The sequence below is a fragment of the Vicia villosa genome, linkage group LG7 (assembly GCF_029867415.1).
Source record: "Vicia villosa cultivar HV-30 ecotype Madison, WI linkage group LG7, Vvil1.0, whole genome shotgun sequence".
Taxonomy (NCBI): domain Eukaryota; kingdom Viridiplantae; phylum Streptophyta; class Magnoliopsida; order Fabales; family Fabaceae; genus Vicia; species Vicia villosa.
This window is the reverse complement of record NC_081186.1, coordinates 75320572-75340833: the sequence shown is the minus strand read 5'-3', so window position 1 is coordinate 75340833 and position 20262 is coordinate 75320572. Positions and strand designations below refer to the sequence as shown.

General features: G+C 34.2%; 2 protein-coding genes and 1 long non-coding RNA gene across 3 annotated transcripts; 1 reads left to right on the top strand and 2 right to left on the bottom strand.

The window, feature by feature from the left end:
* Positions 1-5274: 5274 nt before the first annotated feature.
* Positions 5275-6850, bottom strand: LOC131620863 (embryonic abundant protein VF30.1-like). Its single transcript, XM_058892039.1, has 3 exons — positions 6693-6850; positions 6486-6591; positions 5275-6218 (listed from the first exon to the last, which is right to left on the bottom strand). The coding sequence occupies exons 1-3, from the start codon at positions 6729-6731 to the stop codon at positions 5557-5559; spliced, it is 807 nt and encodes a 268-aa protein (XP_058748022.1). The 5' UTR covers positions 6732-6850; the 3' UTR covers positions 5275-5556.
* A 1173-nt stretch (positions 6851-8023) lies between these two features.
* Positions 8024-8541, bottom strand: LOC131617485 (uncharacterized). The gene is made up of 2 exons (XR_009288593.1): positions 8427-8541; positions 8024-8310 (listed from the first exon to the last, which is right to left on the bottom strand). It is a non-coding gene; the product is annotated as an uncharacterized LOC131617485 (long non-coding RNA).
* Positions 8542-10107: 1566 nt separating this feature from the next.
* On the top strand, positions 10108-13317 carry LOC131619364 (uncharacterized). The gene is made up of 4 exons (XM_058890468.1): positions 10108-11280; positions 11403-11584; positions 11835-12181; positions 12293-13317. Exons 1-4 carry the CDS (start codon positions 10108-10110, stop codon positions 13315-13317), a joined length of 2727 nt encoding a protein of 908 aa, XP_058746451.1.
* The last annotated feature ends 6945 nt before the right edge of the window (positions 13318-20262 follow it).

The window sequence follows — 20262 nt, the reverse complement described above, 5'->3', positions numbered from 1 at the left end:
ACCCCACTGAATACTCTTCTCACTTCAACTTCGTTTTCTGTATGCATTATGAGCAGACTAAGAGTTCGGAGAGAGGACAACGAAAGGTTCCGTGAGTAGTTTCTCAGAAGCTCATGACTTTCTAAAATAGAGGAAGGCATTTTAACAAATAGGTGGAGAGTTGGTTCAAGTGGTAGCAGCATGACTGGTACCAGGATTGAATCAGGTGGTTTTAGCGGCGGTAGAGCTTGTGATGATGGAATCGAAACTCTATTTGGTGGTGAATGTGAGAATGTTAAAAGTGTATCTGATAAATATGGTGGTGGTGGCAAAACCGAAATTAGAGGTGGTGTTTGTAACAGTGGTTTCCATGGAAGATCTGGCGATTTTGAAGAAGGTCGCAACAAAGTTGTTGTTGCTGAAAGCACTGACGGAGTTACGAAAGGTTGATTAGGTATCGATGTTAGTGGTAATAGACTAGAAATCGATAACTTAAAAACCATATAGGTATCATTATTCCCCTCTCTTATTTCCTTGAAGACGCAAGACTCAGATGGCTTCAGAGTTAGATTTGGGAGAAGGGTTTCTACTGAAACATTGTTTTTACCTCTTTGTTGTTCAACAACAAAGTCAAAAGTAGGATCTGGTGGCTTTGGAGGTGGTAGCAAAAAAGCTGTTGTTGCTCTTTGTTCTTCACCAATAACTTGTTCTGGAAAAAGGAACTCAGATTTCACATTATCAACGTTGTTGAGAAGGAGCTCTGAATCGATGTTGGATGGGGTTAAGATCAAAACAAGCGTTTTAGTTGCAATCGGATCTAAAATTAGTTGTTGATTCAAATTTGGAAAAGGAATTTGAACCCTTTCACTAACAACTCGAGATTCAGCAGGAAAATCTTCATGAACAGAAGTTTCCTTGATGAACTTCATTGAATCCAGATTTTCCATCACATCTTCTTCCTCTTTAATGTCATCTATATAATGGTTTTGTTTGTGGTTAACTTCAACCATATGAGTTGGTTGGATAACCAGATCTGGTTCCTCTTCCTCATCCAACAGTGGTAAAATTTCTCGGCATTCTGGTTTAAAGTGCCATAACAGTGTTGTGGTAAGGGTATCCCAAGTAGATCTATGATGAATACGAGACCACCATATCCACCATTCAAGAGAAGAACCTTTCAACACTCCAACAACTTTCAAAACCTTTCATGACTATGGTATTTTATGCTCCTTGAAAAATTTATCAAAACAAAGCATTCACCAATATGCATCTTCTTTCCTATCAAACCATAATAGTGTCATGAATTCAAGCGAAAGTGAGATCTCTCGATGAAAGCACCAATTGATAGACTCAAAAAGAGAACACTACCAAAACCCTAAGAAAGTTTTAAATTTCTACACTAAAAGGGGAAGAATACAAAGAGCTAGGAGAGGAAAAATAAAAGATAAAATAAACTTCATTGATTTCTTTGATATCCCAAATGTGTCAAAGACACTACATTATATAATGTCACTAATGGATAATCTCACAAAAGACTTAAACACTAAATGCCTCTTAAAAAATAATTGAAAAGCCCAACTAAAATATATTAAGATTATAACTAATAAACTAACTTAAATTATATAATTCTACTTTCTATCAAATATGAGTCCCAACCCTCATCTTAAAGGCTCTAAAAAAACTCCACGGATAGTCTACTTGCACGTAAGCTTCCATATATTAAATTGGTTAAGAAATCCATATTAGAAGCAATCATTTCAACTCAATAATCACTTTTGATTTATATTAAAGTTCATAGAAGATAAAAGTAGTACTAATGCTTTAGAGCAGGTTGGAGATTAAAGCTATGAAGTCAATAGAGTTGTATTAGTTAGTTACAACAAAATAACTAACTTTCATTTAGTTTGAAATTGGTTAGAGAAGTTGTTAGAGTAGTTACTTGTTATTCAAGTTATTATGAAGGTGTTTGCATGTTGGCTGCATTATTGGTAAAACATATCTGGTTGATTGTGTATATGCAGGTTGCATATACGTGTGGAGCTAATACAGGTTGTGTAGTGAATGTCATGATCGATGTCATGACATCCATGTGTGACAGCTGGAGCTGTTAGTGTTTATTAATTATGTTTCCTGATTTATCACTTTTATCTGTTTAGAAAATTTTTTATTGAGTGCTGCAAATTTCATTCAGAAGATCCCACTGACAGCACATTGTGTAACCGACAGTTGGCGTGTGAATTAGGTTAACTTTGTTAACCCTAATGTGTTTCTTAAAAATCCCAAGGCCCAAGACTGCATATAAAAAGAACTGCAATCCTAATTTGGAACGCATACAAAAGATTGTGTATTGTGAAGAACTGTTGTTCTCTAACTGTCTCTTGTGATCCACGCTATTATCCTTGATGATTGCATTGGAATTAGTTTGTGTTTTTATTGTGTCACTCTAAGCTTTTAAGCACGAGTGTGTGTCTCTTGATTGAAGCTTTTAAGCAGATCAAGGTGTGTTTTTGAAATGTGTCTTCTATCTGTAATTGTTTATCGTGTATGTGTAATCAATGATGTGATTGAGGGGAGGTGGAATGGAGCCATATCTAGGTAGAACCTAGGTAGAAGGGTCATTGGGTAGTGATTAAGTGAGAAGTTGTAAACGGGGGGAGTTTAGCTTTGAATTAATACTACTGATAGTGAACTTCATCCCTGGCTTGGTAGCCCCCCGAGTAGGTTGTTTGAACCGAACTGGGTAAACAATTATGTGTGTTCTTTACTGTTTTATGTTGTTTTGTTATTACTGTCTGTGCTGCATAATTGTGGATGTCATAACATCCAGTTTGACATCGAGCGTGTGTTACTAGAATTTTTATATTACATGGTGTAGACTATACAAGGTAGCTTGTGGTGGAAGCAATTGATTGTATATATAAACGAACCTTGTAATAGTTTCAAATTACTGAGTATTCACTTCTTCATCATGTTCATTTTTTATTTCTTAATATGGTATTGGAGCAATCAATGAACTTGTATCATGTTCTCTTTCGACTTTGATCAATCATTTCATCTTTCACAACTACAAAAATATTTTTTATATCGAAGCTTTCACCTCGATCCACCAATATTCAAGGTATATTCCCTGGAGTGCCATTATTTATTTATTTATTTATTTTTAAATATAAACAACTTATGCATTCAATTATTATCGAAACCGAGGGAATATATACGTGGTAGTTCTCTTCAAATCCTAGTTACTGTATTTTATATTTTATTTTTATTTTTAAGTGGTTTATGGTTGATAATGCGAAATTATATCATTTATTCAACTCGACTCGCGTGCTTTTTTAGTATCGTTTTTATTTATTTGTCATATTATGCTTGTATTTCTATTGTATATTAGGTAGTTTGATTCAACCAAGCTTGCATGAGAAGAAAAGAAGAAATGGCTTGCAAATGGTATCTCTGTAGCAGAAATAGAAGAAAATACATGACAGAAGATTGTGATGCTCGTCACAGCCTTCCTGCTGGTCGGCACAGCTCCAAGTTATGTGTGCCCCTCGGCACACATTGCATTACGACCGACACAACTCCAAATATCTATAATTTAAATACGTGGTTTTCTCACGTCATAAGAGACATGCTAGAAGGAACGATCCCCTCCTATATTTTCTAAAATCAACCAAGTCTCCCGAGAAAAATCTCCACTTAGCCACGACTTCTGATTTCTCATAATGGAAGTTACAACAAGTCCAGAAAAGTAACTGCCCACTAACAACACTACTTTGGAGGTTTCTCCCATTTTATCCACTACTCACGCATGATCTAGGGGAGTTAGAAAAGGAAATCCCTCCTTTAAATAGACCTTGGAATCACATTTTTGGTATCCAAGTTTGTGCGCGGAAGCGCTGTTCATAGATTTTAGGGAAAAAATTACATTTGTAACAGTGATAGTTTCTCACATTGAGGAACTACCACACCATTAATATTAGGCCTATAATTTATGTAACACATGGATCTAAGGTTGCTGACATAATTGAAGTTAAATTCAAGTTTCTTTATTTCTCTCTTCTTCAGGTTCATATTTATTGCTTTATAATTATTATTGTTATTTTAATTGCCATGTTTGTCGTAATTGCAATTGTTATATTTAATGAATTTTCATCTAGTGATATGTTTTGCTAAATTATTTTGAATCCGGTATGTGAGGACCGTCGTCTCCGACGGGACTCGGTACTTATTGTGTTGGCTTAATTATCATTATAAAGTTATGTTTTGGTTTATGTTTTTAATATTAATTTAGGTAACCTTGTTACGAGAGTGAAAGATTAACTACCACGATTTCGTCACGAGAGTGAGAGATCTGTTAAGGTTCGAACCGGCACTGCGAGAGCGTGGGGGTCGAACCAGACAGTAAAAACTAGGCATAAATCTTAAACACAGCGAGAGCGCTTTGGGATTAATTAGAACTTGTTTAGTTTTCAAACCCCGTTCCTTGATTTAAGTGGGCGAACAAGAGAAAAATCCTACAGTTAAAGAGCGTGACTTTATTCAAAACCAAGAGAGTGGGAGGTTTAGTCTTTAAGCTAATATTTTCTACTAAATATATTTTTGACATTTTTAAAAGCCAAAAATGTCAAAAATAGATTACAATAGATTACAAAGTCTCCGACGTACGCGGAATACACATTCTGATCTCTCTTTTCTTACAATTCATTTTAACCATTATTTTATTTCAGTTTTAGTTCTTAGTTCCCCCTTAATCAATCATTCATTAGCCTTAGCTTTACAAAGAGACAATAGATTACAATAGATTGATATTGATCTCTGTGGGTTCGAAAATATTTGATATTACTTTGATATTTTCGTGCGCTTGCGCACTGATCAAGTTTTTTGCGCCTTTACCCGGAACCAACAGTCAATACCGTAACTTCGTTGTTGCATCGTATAAACTAAGACACTCTTAGCTCTGTAAGATTCTTTCCTAAACATTTAATACTCACTTGCTCATTTGTAAGGTGTCGTATTATTATTTTTCTAGATATATACAAAGTGTCAAATTATTGTCGAAACACAACAATTATTAATATTTAATTAATCTCTTTGTTACTTAATAATTACAACACTCATTTCATATTATAAAATATAAATCTTGATGTATCATAATCTCTTATTTTTAGCTGAAAGATGATATAGTTTCATTAGTATTGCAACTCTTATCAAACTTTTCTAACCAATTATAATTTAATAAGTATGAAAGTTTACCTAACCTTGTTTGTAATCTTTTAAGGCACATATGTCAACAATATATTAATTCAAACACAACATACTTTTTTTATTATAAATTTCAAACATACATCTGGCCATAGGTTACTAAGATACCATTAAGTACCATGATACACCCATAGTTCTAACTTATTTTATTTAATATACATATGATCTGGTTCTTGCACATCACAGTTCTCTCTCAAAACATGTATTATTTTTAAAACATGTCCTTTCTAACATGAGAGTCTAACGAAGATGAAAATCCTCAAGTTACAAACATGATGAAATTATTGAATGAGAGATGAGTGCATAACTATTTAACATCTAGCTGACACAAAGATTGTCCACGGTATGATTTGGTACCCATGCAGCAGCTTTATTGCCAATGAAATGGCAAACAGGAACGGTTCCAGGAGTAACTTCGAGTGCTTCATAAAGCAACTCAGGATTCATACCTCTTGTGTCATGGTGACAGACTGTTAAAGCCTTAGTTTTAGTTCCATCGGAGGCTACTAATGAGACCACATAAGCGGTTGTGTCCCGCACTTGATGGCAATTGAATACTACTTTTTCAAAATTCAATCTATGACACATCACTGCATTTTCTCCAACCTTTTCCACTTCTTCCACAATATATTGGTCTTGATTTTCAGCAAAGTTACTTGAAATTGCCTTAATCTCTGTCGATCCAAAATGTGAAATGACTTGGTCAATCATCGATTTCAAGGAAAATACACAATGTTTGTGTTCTGCTATAGCAGTTGGACTATAACAAAAGTCCTCAAGACTTTGTTTCTCTTTGTTTGCCAGCCATATAGAATCTGTGACTCCTTGTCTTGATTTTGTGAATGGTCGTATTATATTTCCTACATAATGAGTGTTACCCAAGTTGAAAATTTTTCCAGGGTGAAGGTCGTGTGGAAAAAAGAGCGTCGAGTATTGGTTCAATTCTTCCGCTTTGATGGGTAGACTGTTAGTTTTTCCATCTGCCACATTAAAGACCAAAATGATTAGTTCTTAAATCATGCTACATAATTTTATTATGAGGCACTGATTTAAATGAGATATTCTAATGTTAATTTTAAAAGAAAAATTAAGTTAAATATATCTCGACAAATAATGAAATGAGAAAAATATACACAATAATTCTGAGTATACATATATTTGATTAAAAATATGTTTTTTTCTAAGATTAATTAGGGTTAAATTCAATTATCATAAAGATGTGAATATTTATAATTGAAATTACTAACTAGGAATTAAAAGATCGGAGAAAGTCTTTGGCAAAGGAGTGTTAGGCCAAATCGATTGCCAGTAATCTTCTCCCGATGATGTTGCAGTGATTCCCACGAAAGCCAACTACATAAAATATTCATGTATTATAAAAAAAAATTCACGATAATTTGGAATAAGAACCACATATAAATTACGTCTTGCAGACTAGAAAATATTTAGCTTACACAAAAGAGAGATAAAACAGTGAGATGTGCAAACTCCATTTGACTGGCGATGAAGAAATGATAATTGTTTAAAGCTTAGTGAGTGTATATAATAGTGTTACAAAATCCACTTTATATAGACTTCATGGAGTAACTAGTTGCATGTAAATTTGTAGTATAGTTCATTATTGATTCCTCCAAGTGGATGGGATGGTTTTGCACATGGCTTCCATGCATATGCTCTCCAAAATAATTTTAACCTTCCCAAGGACATCCATGCATACACCTCAAAACTTGTGTATGATACTCCCTCCGTCTCATAATAAGTGTCCCATTTGAGTAATGTGCGGTTTTTAAGAAAATGATTGGATGTGTTGGTTTTAGTAAAAAAGTTAATGTCATTTACTAGAATATCCCTATTAATAGTAGTTGAATAACGTGAAAGTTAATAAATAGGGGTATAATAGTGGAAAAATAATAATGATTGATGCTTTGAAATTGTAAATGGACAATTAATTTGAGACAAGGAAAAACTGCAAATGAGATACTTATTATGAGACAGAGGGAGTAACATTTTTCTCTTCAAGAATTACTAACCCTTTTGTCCACGTTACGTTCATGCACCACAAAACTTGTATGGTACTATTATAGTCTTGTTGAGTTATTAAATATTTTGTGCACATGGCATCCATGCAGCATGAAATTACAATTACATCTCCAAAGCTAGTGGTACCAAGAAAAAAAAAAGCTAGTGGTACCATATTCACTTTAATTCTCCTAAAGTACTAGAAATATCAGCAAATATTACATTTCCAATTGATTAGGATATGTATTTAGAAGACAATAATAGTTTAGAATCAATTAATGACAAATTGGTAAGTGTTGGCATATCATAGCACAAAAGGTGTTATAGTATTAGTACAGAATTTAAAAATTATAGCAAATCAAATACATAAGATATAGTAAAACAAAAACAAATTACCAAGGTTTAGATATTTAATGACAAAGTGTAATTTGTTTTTGGCATAGCTTCTGGCCCTTAAAACTAATTAAAAGGTAAGAAAATATAAATTGAATTATGACATAAAAGTAAAAATATAGGCTTTGAAGGTAAAAGTTATTTTCAAACTTAACCATTAATTTTGAAGGTAAAAGTTATTTTCAAACTTGACCATTAATTTTTTTCTAATATGTGGTGGGGATGGAAATAAGTTGTGAAGTTTCTGAATTAGACACCATGATAATATAGTGGCGGATTTAAAGTGAAATTGTTGAGAAGCCAAATATATAAAAATAAATAAATAAAAACTATTAGGAAAAATATATAATGGTTTATGGAAAATCCAGAGAAATAAAAACAAACAAACTCTTTGTTTTTGGGTCATTATCTTAGAGTAGAAAATCATAATACAAAGGGTTTATGGAAATAGGAAAATTAAAAAACAATTATTAAGTGTCATTACAAAAACTAATCGAAAGCTTTAGAAATATTCTATCACACATTTTGTACTCTCCCAGGTCTAGTACTCGTAGAATCAGAAATGTTTTGTACTTCGTTCACACATGTTACCAATGCACTTGATAACATAAAACACGTTCGCACTTCGTGGACAATCTTCATCAACTTCACAACTATATGCTACAATGAAAAGTAAAGATAATAATACGAAGTTATTATGAAATGATATAAGATTGTGTACAAAAAAAAAGAAGAAGTAAAGAATAAAATTTAAAAAGGAAGAAAAAATGGCTCACCACTTCCAATTTTCACTACGACGGGGAACAAGAAAAGGTAAAGAATTATGCAATAAATAAACTTAATAGTTTTAGCCATATTTTTCTCCTTTGCATGTAAAACACTGAATATGATGTTAACTCTTTATAGTGCACAAAGCTCATGCTTTTCTAATAAAGGAAAATGCTAATTAGTGTCTTAGGGACACTGATTAAGAGTTTAAAAAGTTAAGTAATATTTATATTTAATATTTTAAAAATGGAAATATCTGACTTATTTAAGGAATAACAAATTTTGTTTTATTAAAATTATTTGTATTCAATGCATTGAAAATTGAAATAATTTATTTATTTAAGGAATATTTTTTATATAAAATGCTTAAAGAGTGTCCGTGGGACACTCGTTACCATGACCCTTCTATAAATAATTATGTACTCCCTTTGTTCCAAATTATAAGAGAAATTTCCTTTTTTTATTCATTGAATAATTAATGTATCTGGTCTATATACATACCAGATACATTAATTATTCAGTGAATTTAAAAAGTGAATTTCCATTATAATTTAGGACGGATGAAGTAGTTTTCAACGCTTATGAAGTTGTAAAAACTCTACATAAAACCATAACTATCGAATATCTCTTACGAATATCAATGTGTTGTATTGATCCCTTTAGCATTATGTTGTGTTTGTCCCTTTAGCGGAGTTCATGTAAACTTTTGTGTTAGATCAATTAAAATTTATTGTTTTAGTTATCTTTTCATTAATTTTAACCGTTGAGGATAGTAAAGAGAAAAGTTCTTTTTAGACCATGGTAAGATTATTTGTTTGAATTAAACCTTGAAAGGGTGCTCATTCAATCTGAAGCAATTAATGTTGTGGATTGCATAAATTCCATTTGCTTTTTTGTTGTTTTTGATCTGATAGTTTTAAATTGTAAACAGTTTTAAGGATGTTTCAATTATGTACTAAGCAGATTGTTAAATGTGGATGCTCTCTAATTTAAATTTATTTTTGTAAGCAAGATATTATATAATAGAGAATTAAAGATTCTTTAACCTGTTTACACGAAGAGACGGGAAAATCCGACCAAAACAAAAAAATTACAAGTCAGTTATAATTACGAGCGAAAAAACATTGAATTCTTACTAAATTCATAAAAAAAAACTTAGTTTGATGGTTTTTCTAGTATTGGATCTAAGGAATAATTCCTTTGTTCCAGTTGCTTCTTAACGGATAAAAAAAAGCCTGCTGATAAAAAAAATATTATTTGTTAGAATTACAATTTTTTTGGAAGGAAAGGTATAGTTGTTTTATGCTAAAAATGAATAAGACAAAGAAAAAAAATTATGTTTAATTTAGAGGGAAAAAGATGTGCAAGAAACTAATTTATGAGATAGATAAAGATAAAGATAAAGATAAAGATAAAGAAAGATAGAAACTCGATAAAAACATATTTATACAAGTAGAGTGTGTAGTATATGATAAAAAAAATTGTTGACGAAATTGTTCAATAAAGAAGAATGTGGGATTTAGTTTTTAATAGAATAATAAAATTTGTGAATTCAAGAATTATAATATTGAAGGGTTTTGGTGCATTGGGGGAGATTTTAAGGCTATTTCGTCTTTAGATGAAAGATTTGGAGTGTCTAACAGTGGTTATCGTAGGGAGTTTAGATTTTTCAACGAGTTTATTGAGGAAATGGATTTGGTGGATCTTCCAACTATTGGTGGCAAGTTTACTTGGTTCAAAAGTAATGAGAAGGTTATGAGTAGGCTTGATAGATTTCTTCTTTCGGATAGTTTTATAAAAGAGTGGAAGGTGAACGGGCAACACATAGGCGATAGGGATATATCCGATCATGCTCCTATTTGGTTGAAAGATAGTAGAAAGAATTGGGGGCCCAAGCCATTTAAGTTTAATAACTTGTGGTTCAAGCATGAAGAGTTCGATACCTTTGTAAAAGAGGAGTGGAGCAAAATGACAATGAAAGGGAGAGGAGACTATTACTTGGTTGAAAAGTTGAAAACTCTTAAAAGTCGGATCTCTTGGTGGAACAAAACGGTCTATGGTTGGATAGATCTCAAAATTGACAAAGATGGGAAAGAATTGCACTTTTTAGATAACTTGTTTGTTTATTTTGCAAGTAATGCTCCGGAAGAGGTGGTTAAGAAAAGGTTGAAAGTGGCGGAGGATTTTTGGGATAATTTAAACAAAAAAGAAAGGCTTCTTAGAATTAAATCTAGACAACTTTGGCTTACCGAAGGGGATGACAACACATGTTTTTTCCATAATTCTCTAAAATATAGAAGAAGAAGGAATTCCTTATGTTCCATCAACTCTACGAGGGGAATATTGGAAGAGGTTATGGAGATTAAAGATCACATTTTTAAGCACTTTGAAGGATTCTTTAAAGAAGAATTTTGCTTTAGACTGGTGCCACATGGGATTAATTTGAACTCTTTATCAATTGAAGAATCAATGGATCTTGAAAAACCTTTTTCCGAAGAAGAGGTCAAGGAGGTGATTTGGTCATGTGATGGGAACAAAAGTCTGGGCCCGGATGGATACTCATTGGAATTCTTCAAAAGGTTTTGGCTTCTTCTAAAAGACGATTTGATGAAGTTATGTAATGATTTCTATTCTAGAGGTACGCTTGTCAAAGCCATCACTTCTTCATTCCTTGCGCTTATTCCTAAATCAAAGAATCCACAAGATTTGTTCGAGTATCATCCTATTTTCCTAGTGGGGAGTATCTACAAGATCTTTGCGAAGATTTTGGTAGCTAGAATGAGAGGTGTAGCGGGAAAATTGGTTTCGCTTAATCAAACTGCTTTTGTACTGGGTAGGAGTATAATGGATGGTGTTTTAATGGTAAATGAGATTCTTGATTGGGCAAAAAAAAGAAGAGGGGTGTCTTTTACTTAAAGTGGATTTTGAAAAGGCATATGATTCTGTTTCTTGGAATTATCTTAGATGGATTATGGGAAGAATAGGGGTTTGGGATGAGATGGATGAAATGGATGGAATCTTGCATCTTCACTAGTCATATGTCTATTTTGGTCAACGGTAGTGCTACCAAGGAGTTTAGTGTCCAAAGAGGATTACTCCAAGGCGACCCGATTTCTCCTTTTCTCTTTGTCATTGCCATGGAAGGTCTTAGTGCTCTCAAGAAAAGGTCGGTGGAGGTGGGGGATTTTAAACCGTTCAAATACAGTGAGAAGACTTTGTGGATATTCTACAATTCGCGGATGACACAATAATCATAGGAGAACCTACATGTGATAATCTTTGGAGTATGAAAGTGTTGTTGAGAGGCTTTTAACTTCCATCCGGATTGAAGATTAATTTCCATAAAAGTAACATATTCGGTGTTCATATTGGTGAGTGGCTTTCTACCTTGGCTACTTTTTCCTTGCATGTAAAAGAGGGACTTTTCCGTTCAAATTTCTTGGTATATGGGTTGAAGAAGGTGCTAGCAAGAGGAGAGTATGGAAGGATGTGGTTTCTAATATCAAATCAAGATTATCAATGTGGAAGGGTAGAAATATTTCCATCGGCGGAAGGGTGACTCTTATTGGTTCGGTGCTTAATGCTATTCTAATCTACACTCTCTCCTTCTTCAAAGCTCCGAGTAAAATCATCCAAGAAATTAGAGGCCTCCTTAGTAACTTCTTGTGGAATGGGAATGTGAACAAAAGATGTATCCATTGGGTGAAGTGGGAGAATGTTTGTAAACCTAAGGAGAAAGGTGGGCTAGGCATTAGAGATGTTGGTGAAATGAATAATTATCTTCTTCTTAAATGGAAGTGGAGAGTCTTGAAGGAGGACAAAGCTATTTGAAGTAAATTTCTACTCTTAAGATATCAAAACGCGAAATTTAAAGTGTTAGCATCTTGTGTGGAAGTATTAAATCGGGACGATTCTAGTTGGTGGAGAGACATTATTCTTAACGCCTCCAAAGAGGAGGACTTCGTTGAAGGCTTCATTGATTGGGTCAATTTTGACTTCAAGAAAGGTAATACTGTTCTTTTTTGGCATAGTTGTTGGTTGGGTGATCAAACTCTTTGTGTTTCCTTCCCGTATTTGTTCGATCTTTCAACCAATAAACTTTGCAAAGTTAGCGATGTCATCTCTTGGAACAACGGTGCACATTCTTGGAATCTTGATGTTCTCTTTGGTAACCTTCCCGTCACAAATGGCATAGCTTCGGCTTTTGACATCCAATTGAGAGATTTAAAAGCGTTGTTGGATGGCATTGTTCCGAACATTCTTGATCATGATGATTTCCATTGGAAACTAAATCCTACCGGTGTGTTCTCGGTTGCTAGTGTGTCTCATTTGGTGTCTAATACTAAAGATCTAGCTTGGCCAATCAATACCATCAATTTGTTGGTAGTCATTTGGAAAGCTATCATTCTGAAAAAGGTTAAGATTTTTTCTTGGAGATTTTTCATCAATAGACTTCCTCTAGAGGATCTTTTGGCAAATAGAGGAGTACCTAATCTCAACTCTCTTGATTGCTTATTTTGTTCACATCAACCGGAAACATTGGAACACCTCTTTTTTCAATGTCAAGTTACGAAAGTGGTGTGGGATAAAATATATGCTTGGTTGGGAAACGATTTCGAGTTGAATTTGGAAGAGTTCAAAAGATTTGGACGCATTCAAGAAAAGGTGAGGGAAGCCAATTCTATAGTTATTCTAAATTCAATTTGGATTGCTCGAATTTGGTGCATTTGGCTAATGAGAAATGTTATTGTTTTTTATAACGCTACTTTTAGTTTTGAAGCCGTTATCTCCAACATTTTTTTCTTTTCTTGGAGATGGTTAAGTAGTAGTACTGTTACATCTAGAACTAGCTTCTACGATTGGTACAAGTTACCACTAAATTGTTTCAAATCTATATAGAGTTTTTGTTGTAAGGGTTGCACCTTTAGTGCGATATCTTATATCATTGCTTATTGAAAAGAAAGTTTTGTAATAGTATAATTTATTTTACATTATCATTTGCAACTATTACATAACCTATATTAATTTATAAAATTACTATAATGTGACTCTCATGTTATGCTGTATCAATTTTTTTAATTTTTAAAATTTATCTACAATAATAGAATATATATTTTTTATAAAATAGTAAAAAAAATAATTCAAATACGTAGAACTCTTTTCATTCTAAACTAAATTTGTTGGGACATTCGTCACACCATGACGAATAAAAATTATGAGAAAGATTGAGTTTTTTTGAACCAACACAAAAAACCCTTCAATATTCGAGAGAGAGAGAGAGAGAGAGAGAGAGAGAGAGAGAGAGAGATAAGAAGAAAAAAAATCAAAAACAGTTAAAATCGTTTTTTATTCAATTTTTCAATTATGGAAAATTGATTACAAGCAAGTATCAATCAACCTTAACCCTCTAGCAACAGTATGAGAGAGCAAGTTATTTATAGACTTACAAGCTAACTTAAGCCCTAAGTTAACTTAAGCAACAAACTAACTTAGAAAACTGCATGCTACGAACAAGCTTCAACTACAACATGCAAAGCTTGGACACCTGCATGCTTGATCAAACTTCGACTACAACATGCACAACAACTCTGTGAACCATGAAGTTGTTCCTGTCGAGTCTAGAGTTCGATCATAAATATCACAGATTTCTACCTTGAAACGAATTCTACAACGACAAAAGAACAAACTAGCTTTCATCATGCGGCTTTATCAGCTTCATATAGTGGAAGAAATCGCCACATGGAAATGACTTGGTGATCATATCTGCAACATTGTGATCTATTGAAACCTTCTACACTTTGACTTCTCCACTTACGATTTTCTCCCTGACAAAGTGCATCCTAACATCAATGTTCTTTGTTCTCTCATGATAGGCTGAATTCTTCGATAAATGTATGACACTTTGACTACCATATTTAAAAGTGATAACTTGACCTAGAAATTTCAGTTCATTAACCAACCCTTCAAGCCATAATACTTCTTTCACAACTTCAGTGAGGAAAATATGTTCAGCTTTAGTGGTTTATAAAGCAACAATTTAATAAAAAGAAACTTTCCAACTAATTGTTATACTAAACATAGTGAAAACATATCCAGAAAAATATTTTCTAGTATCCATGCATCCTGCATAGTCAGAGTTGACAAATCTTCCGACTTTGGCTTCACCATCACTCATGGCTCCGCCATTAACCAGAATGCTACTTAGGGAACCTTTTATGTATATCATAATTCACTTCAAATATTTCCAATGTGCCTTCCCAATATTGGCCATATATCTGCTTACAAGGCTCACTCTGTAGGCTATGTGTGGCCTCGTACATACCATATCATACATCAAAGAACCCACTATACTAGCATACATAATGTTATTCGTATAGGCTTTTTTGACTTCAGTATTAGGACTTTGAGTTGTACTCAGCTTGAATTGAGTATCTTCCCGCCCCGCCTCTGTAACTTAAAACTAGGTTTTATCTGCACCCACACCCGCACCCAATTAAATCAGTTTTTCCCATTAAATTCAGAATGGGGGTGGGTGGGTCGAGATTTATTTTGTCATGCCTAGGTTTAAAAACAGGAGTCTCAATTAAGGTATTGCTTGTATATTAAATAGAACGGAAAGCCTTATCCATGGTCTTGCTTGTATATTAAATGGAATGGAAGACCTTGTTATGTCTTTGATCCAACACAACTTTTATAGCAAAACTATTAGTATCACACATTAACGGAAATTGCTTGGACTAATTAGGTACGTTGATGATAAAAGATGTTATTAAAACCTTCTTGAAGGTTTCAAAAGCCTTTAGGAATTCTTCATTATGAGGCCATAAATAAACCTTGAGGTGCATGTCTACAATGTGAAAATATATAATAAGTAATTACTGTTTTTTTAATAGGAAATGAAATATATTACTTGGTACAAAATGTACCCGGTTACATTACATGCAACAACAATGGACACCAACACCCCACAAGGTTCCTATTTACAAAAATCTAAAGGGAAATGATACCATCCATAAAAATTACAACCCACCCTATCTTTTGAACCTAGCACCATCCACCACCAAGAAAACATTTTCACTTTATGCACAATTTCATCCACATTAAGCACAATATTCCTAAAAATGATATCGCTGTGATGGATCCAAATACACCAATAAGTTACTAACCAAAAACCAGTAGCTCTATTTGTTGAGCACTTCCTATGCAAATTAAACAACATCTGCTTAAAATGACAACAACACGATACTACATAAATATCCTCCATCTCCAACCAATCCCAAATCTTAATCCATACTATTTTAATGGAATTTCAATTGAATAACACATGATCCCATTCATTCTCTTGCATCAGATAAAAAACACACCAGCTATCACTATTATTTAGATTATTCCTTTTGATGCGGGAATTGATCTTGTTGACAGCCTATTATTTACTAATCTCTACTCAAAAATCTTGACTTTAGAAGGAACCCATGCATTCCAGACAAATTTTAGGACCTCAGTATATTCCCCCATATTCCCAACCACATCAATATCACCCACCAATTTAGCATAATTTAACTTGACTGAGAAATTTCCTTGACTTTCCAACACCCAAAATAGCTTGTCCCGCATATTTTGGATAGGTTGTACTTCTTCCAGAATAACCAAAAAATGATCCATTTCCTTCCAAGCCTCTTGACTATTCTCTTCACTATTACAATCCAGCTTCCACATCCATTTGTTATCAACCCATGTTCCCATTGACTTAACACAGCTTAAACCCTCAAGAGTTGTTTGATACAAATTTGGAAATACCTCACATAGAGGTCTATTATATTGCCAATCCATCTTGATATTAGAATGGTACTGCAACACCCTCATCCAAATTAAATGAAATTAATTGTAAGAATCCCTTATATTTTAAGGAGTCCCAAATTAGCATCAAATCTTTCCACCATAAGGATTCCATCATTTTATTACCCCTCTTTTTCTTAAACAAACTCCCGTCCTACAGAGCCCCATATTTTGCCTCCAAAATACTTTTATTAATTGCATCTTCCTCCTTGAGAAACCTCAATGACTATTTAACTAATAAGGCCTTATTGAATATTGTAATATTTTTTATTCCCAAACCCACATCCTCATTTTGTTTACATATTATCTTCGAGCTAATCCAATTCATCCCATTCTTATCCTCAACATGCTTCCACAAAAACTTCATCTGAGTTCTGATAATCTCCCCTACCACCTGTGTAGGAATTTTGAAGAAGGACAAGTAGTACACAAGCAAATTAGACAGAACTTAGTTGATCAAGGTGAATCTACCTCATATAGACAGCAATCTCTCAATCCATGAGGATGATTTAGCTTTCATGTTTTGCACAATAAGATTCCAAAAAATTACTCTTATGTGGTTCCCACCAACTCTTATACCCGGGAATTTAAAGGGAAACCCCTCAATTTTTCAAGAAATATACTGGCTTGCTTCCTGTATATATGAATCTTTAATGCCTATACTATACAACTTAATCTTCCCCATATTCACTCTCAAATCATAAGCCATTTCAAAAGCTCTCAATATTACTTTAATTTCCCAAAGATTCCTCCAAGAGAAATCTCCCAACAAAATTGTGTCATCTTTAAATTGGAGCAGGTCATAGTAGTTCCTACGCCGATGTTAAATCTTGAAAAACCCCCCAATGCTGCTTGATTTCTTACTAGTTTTGCAAAGCCTTCTGCCACAATTGTGAAGAGAAAAGGAGACAAATGATCTCCTTGTCTCAACCCTTTAGATGATCTAAATTCCTTAGTATGACTTCCATTTACCTAAATTGAAATGTTACTATCAAATACCCCTGCATCCATCCACCTCAACCATCTCTCCCCAAACTCCATCTTAATAAGTAACCCTCTGAGAAAAGACCAATCCACACAGTCATAGGCCTAAGCAAAATCCACCTTAAGAAATATACACTCCTTCTTGTTTCTTCTTGCATAATATATCACCTCATTTCTAACCAATACACCATCCAATATCTGCCTTCCAAGAATAAGTGTAGTTTGGGAATCTGAAATCAACTTGCCAAATACTTTTGACAACCTGGCCGCCAGCAGCTTAGATATAATCTTGTATATGCCACCTACAAGGCATATAGGTTTATAATCCACGAGTCTTAAAGGACTATCCACCTTTAGGATTAATGCTATAAAGGATGCTGATAAGGCTCAAGGAAAAGAAGCTTTGTGATAGAAGTCTTGCACAAATTGCACCACCTTCATTCCCAATATCTCCCAACATTTCTTGACAAATTCCATATTAAACCCATCAGATCTAGGACTTGTATTCCCCTCACAACTGAAAACCACCTCCCTGATTTCCTCAATCATAAATTCCTCTTCTAATATTGCCCTATCAACTTCTTCCAAGGTGTTGAAATCCATACCATGCAGCCTAGGTCTTGGGTCTTCCTATTTACATAATTTGTCCTCAAAGTGTTCTTTTATCACCTTCTCACCTCCTTCACACCCTCAACCTCCCCTACCTTAATTTGGATAGAAAAACGGAATTCCTCATGTTTATTGCTTTTATCATCATGTGAAAATATTTAGAATTCCTGTCACCCTCCTCAATCCACTTTTGTCTTGCCTTTTGTTTCAAGATACTTTCTTGTAATGCATACTTTTCCATATTGAATTTTGAGTCAAGATTCTTTTAACTAACAATTTCTGATTTAATCGAGTTATAATATACACATCACCAACTTCTAAACTATTTAATTCATCCACCTCCTCCTCTATCTTCAGATCCAGCCAACCAAACACATTAAGGTACCACCATCTTAACCTCTCTCTAAGCAACCTAAATTTCTCTTTAACTATGAAAGTGCTACTACCAACAACAGAAAATCCATTCCATACAGTTTTGAAAAACTTAAGGAAATCTACATGGTCAAACAAACAATTCAGAACCTTAAATGGTTTAGGTTCCTAGTTAAGATTACTAATTTAATCCCATATTGGTCTGTGATCAGATATGTCCCTTTTTCTCGTTTCTTGAGCCACCACTTTCCAGATATCAATTATCCCATCAGACAATAATAATCTATCCAATCTACTTCTCGCTTTACCGTTAGCATTTATCCCAGTAAAATTACTTTTGTTCATAGGTAAATCCACCACCTCCATTAAATCTATGAACTTAGAGAATTCCTCCATTTCAACTCTACAGCTAGTTAATCTACCCTGCATTTCCTCCCTCTTTTTTATTGCAGTAAAATCCCCTTATTGACCCATTCTCCTATAAGAAATTTATGCTTCCAGTCCAATAAACTACCCCTCAAGGCCCTCTTATCTACTAAATAACACGAAGAGTAAACATTAATGAAATAGATATTAATACCTTGTAACATAACATTCAATACCAAAAAGCCTTTACCTCTTAAGCTAAAATCCGGAATGATCAAGCCTTTTTATCTAGATTGTTAACATCCCCGACCTCCCTTTAACACCCACTGTAGACCATTCGCAATCCCTTAAACCCTAGAAACTTGATGCTACTTTTTCTTCCATCTTTATCATATTTGTCTCTTGAAAAAAACATAAGTTCGCCTTTTTCTTCAACATAGATTGCTCAATTCTAATACCTTTTTATTGAATTCCCACCCTCTATAATATTAAAAGTACCAATATTCAGGGAACCTGGGTTGATGGCACCTTCCTCTCATCACTTCCTCTTCTCTCCCTAGCTTCTATATCACACACAATTCCTTCAAATTACTCGTCATCTTCCTCCCCTTCTATACCCAGGTCTTAGATTGATTTCCACACCTTAGCCGACAAGCTGTCTAACGTCCTCCATATTCTTCTATTATCTTGATTAACTGCAGTATCTGAGATAGAGTCACTACTAATCAACGAACCATTTGGAATTCTCCCATGGGATTCGACCTCTGAGCAGGACACATGCGACATATTTTGAGAATTTGGGAAATTAGGGTTACGTTGAGAATGAATCAGGGCTGAAAAGTACGATGGGGCGAAAGGGATCCTCAAATTATCATATAAATCCACTAATGGTTTTTCTTTCTGGGCTTAGATCTTTGCAATGGGCCCCGAGGCTCAATAGGAGACTCAGATATAGAATCACCGAAGACAACTCCAAACCCAACTTTTTTACCTTGGAGTGCCCCAATATTAACTCTAAATCACCACTTTTATCGCGAATTAAGATTACACCTTTCTGCCTCAAGTCCAATCCTCCAGCATTATCATTAAATGCACCATCACCATCCGCAGTATGGTTGACTTTACCATCTTCTTTTCCAATGCAACTTTCTCGACATTCCTTTCATTTACACCATCCTTCACCTGAACCTCTTCTGCTATTGCCTTCAAAGTACGAGATGGAACATCACTTATATTACGAGATGTACCACCCCCACTCTGCTGCACATCTGTATTCTTCGGATTAATGTTTTACATCTCCTTATCCCCATAACCACGTTCACGTTCCACGTCATCATCATGTTCTTCACTTTTCGCTTAATCGCTATCTCCGACCACCGATGAGAATCCAGATGGCTCATCCACCTCCCCAGTATATGGAACGACAACCCCTTTGGGACCATGAAAATCTTTAACAATCTTGATTCCATATATTTTTCGATTTACCTCCAAATTAAAACTTTGGTTCAACACCATCGCACCCTTTGTCTTAACTAGAAATCTAGCAACATCTAGTTTAGACATATTCATAGTCTCCTGATCGGAACACATATATACGCCCACCAATCTCAATATGAATTCAAAAAACTGAGGTTTCCATGCATGGCATGACAGTTCATAACACTTCATCCACATCAA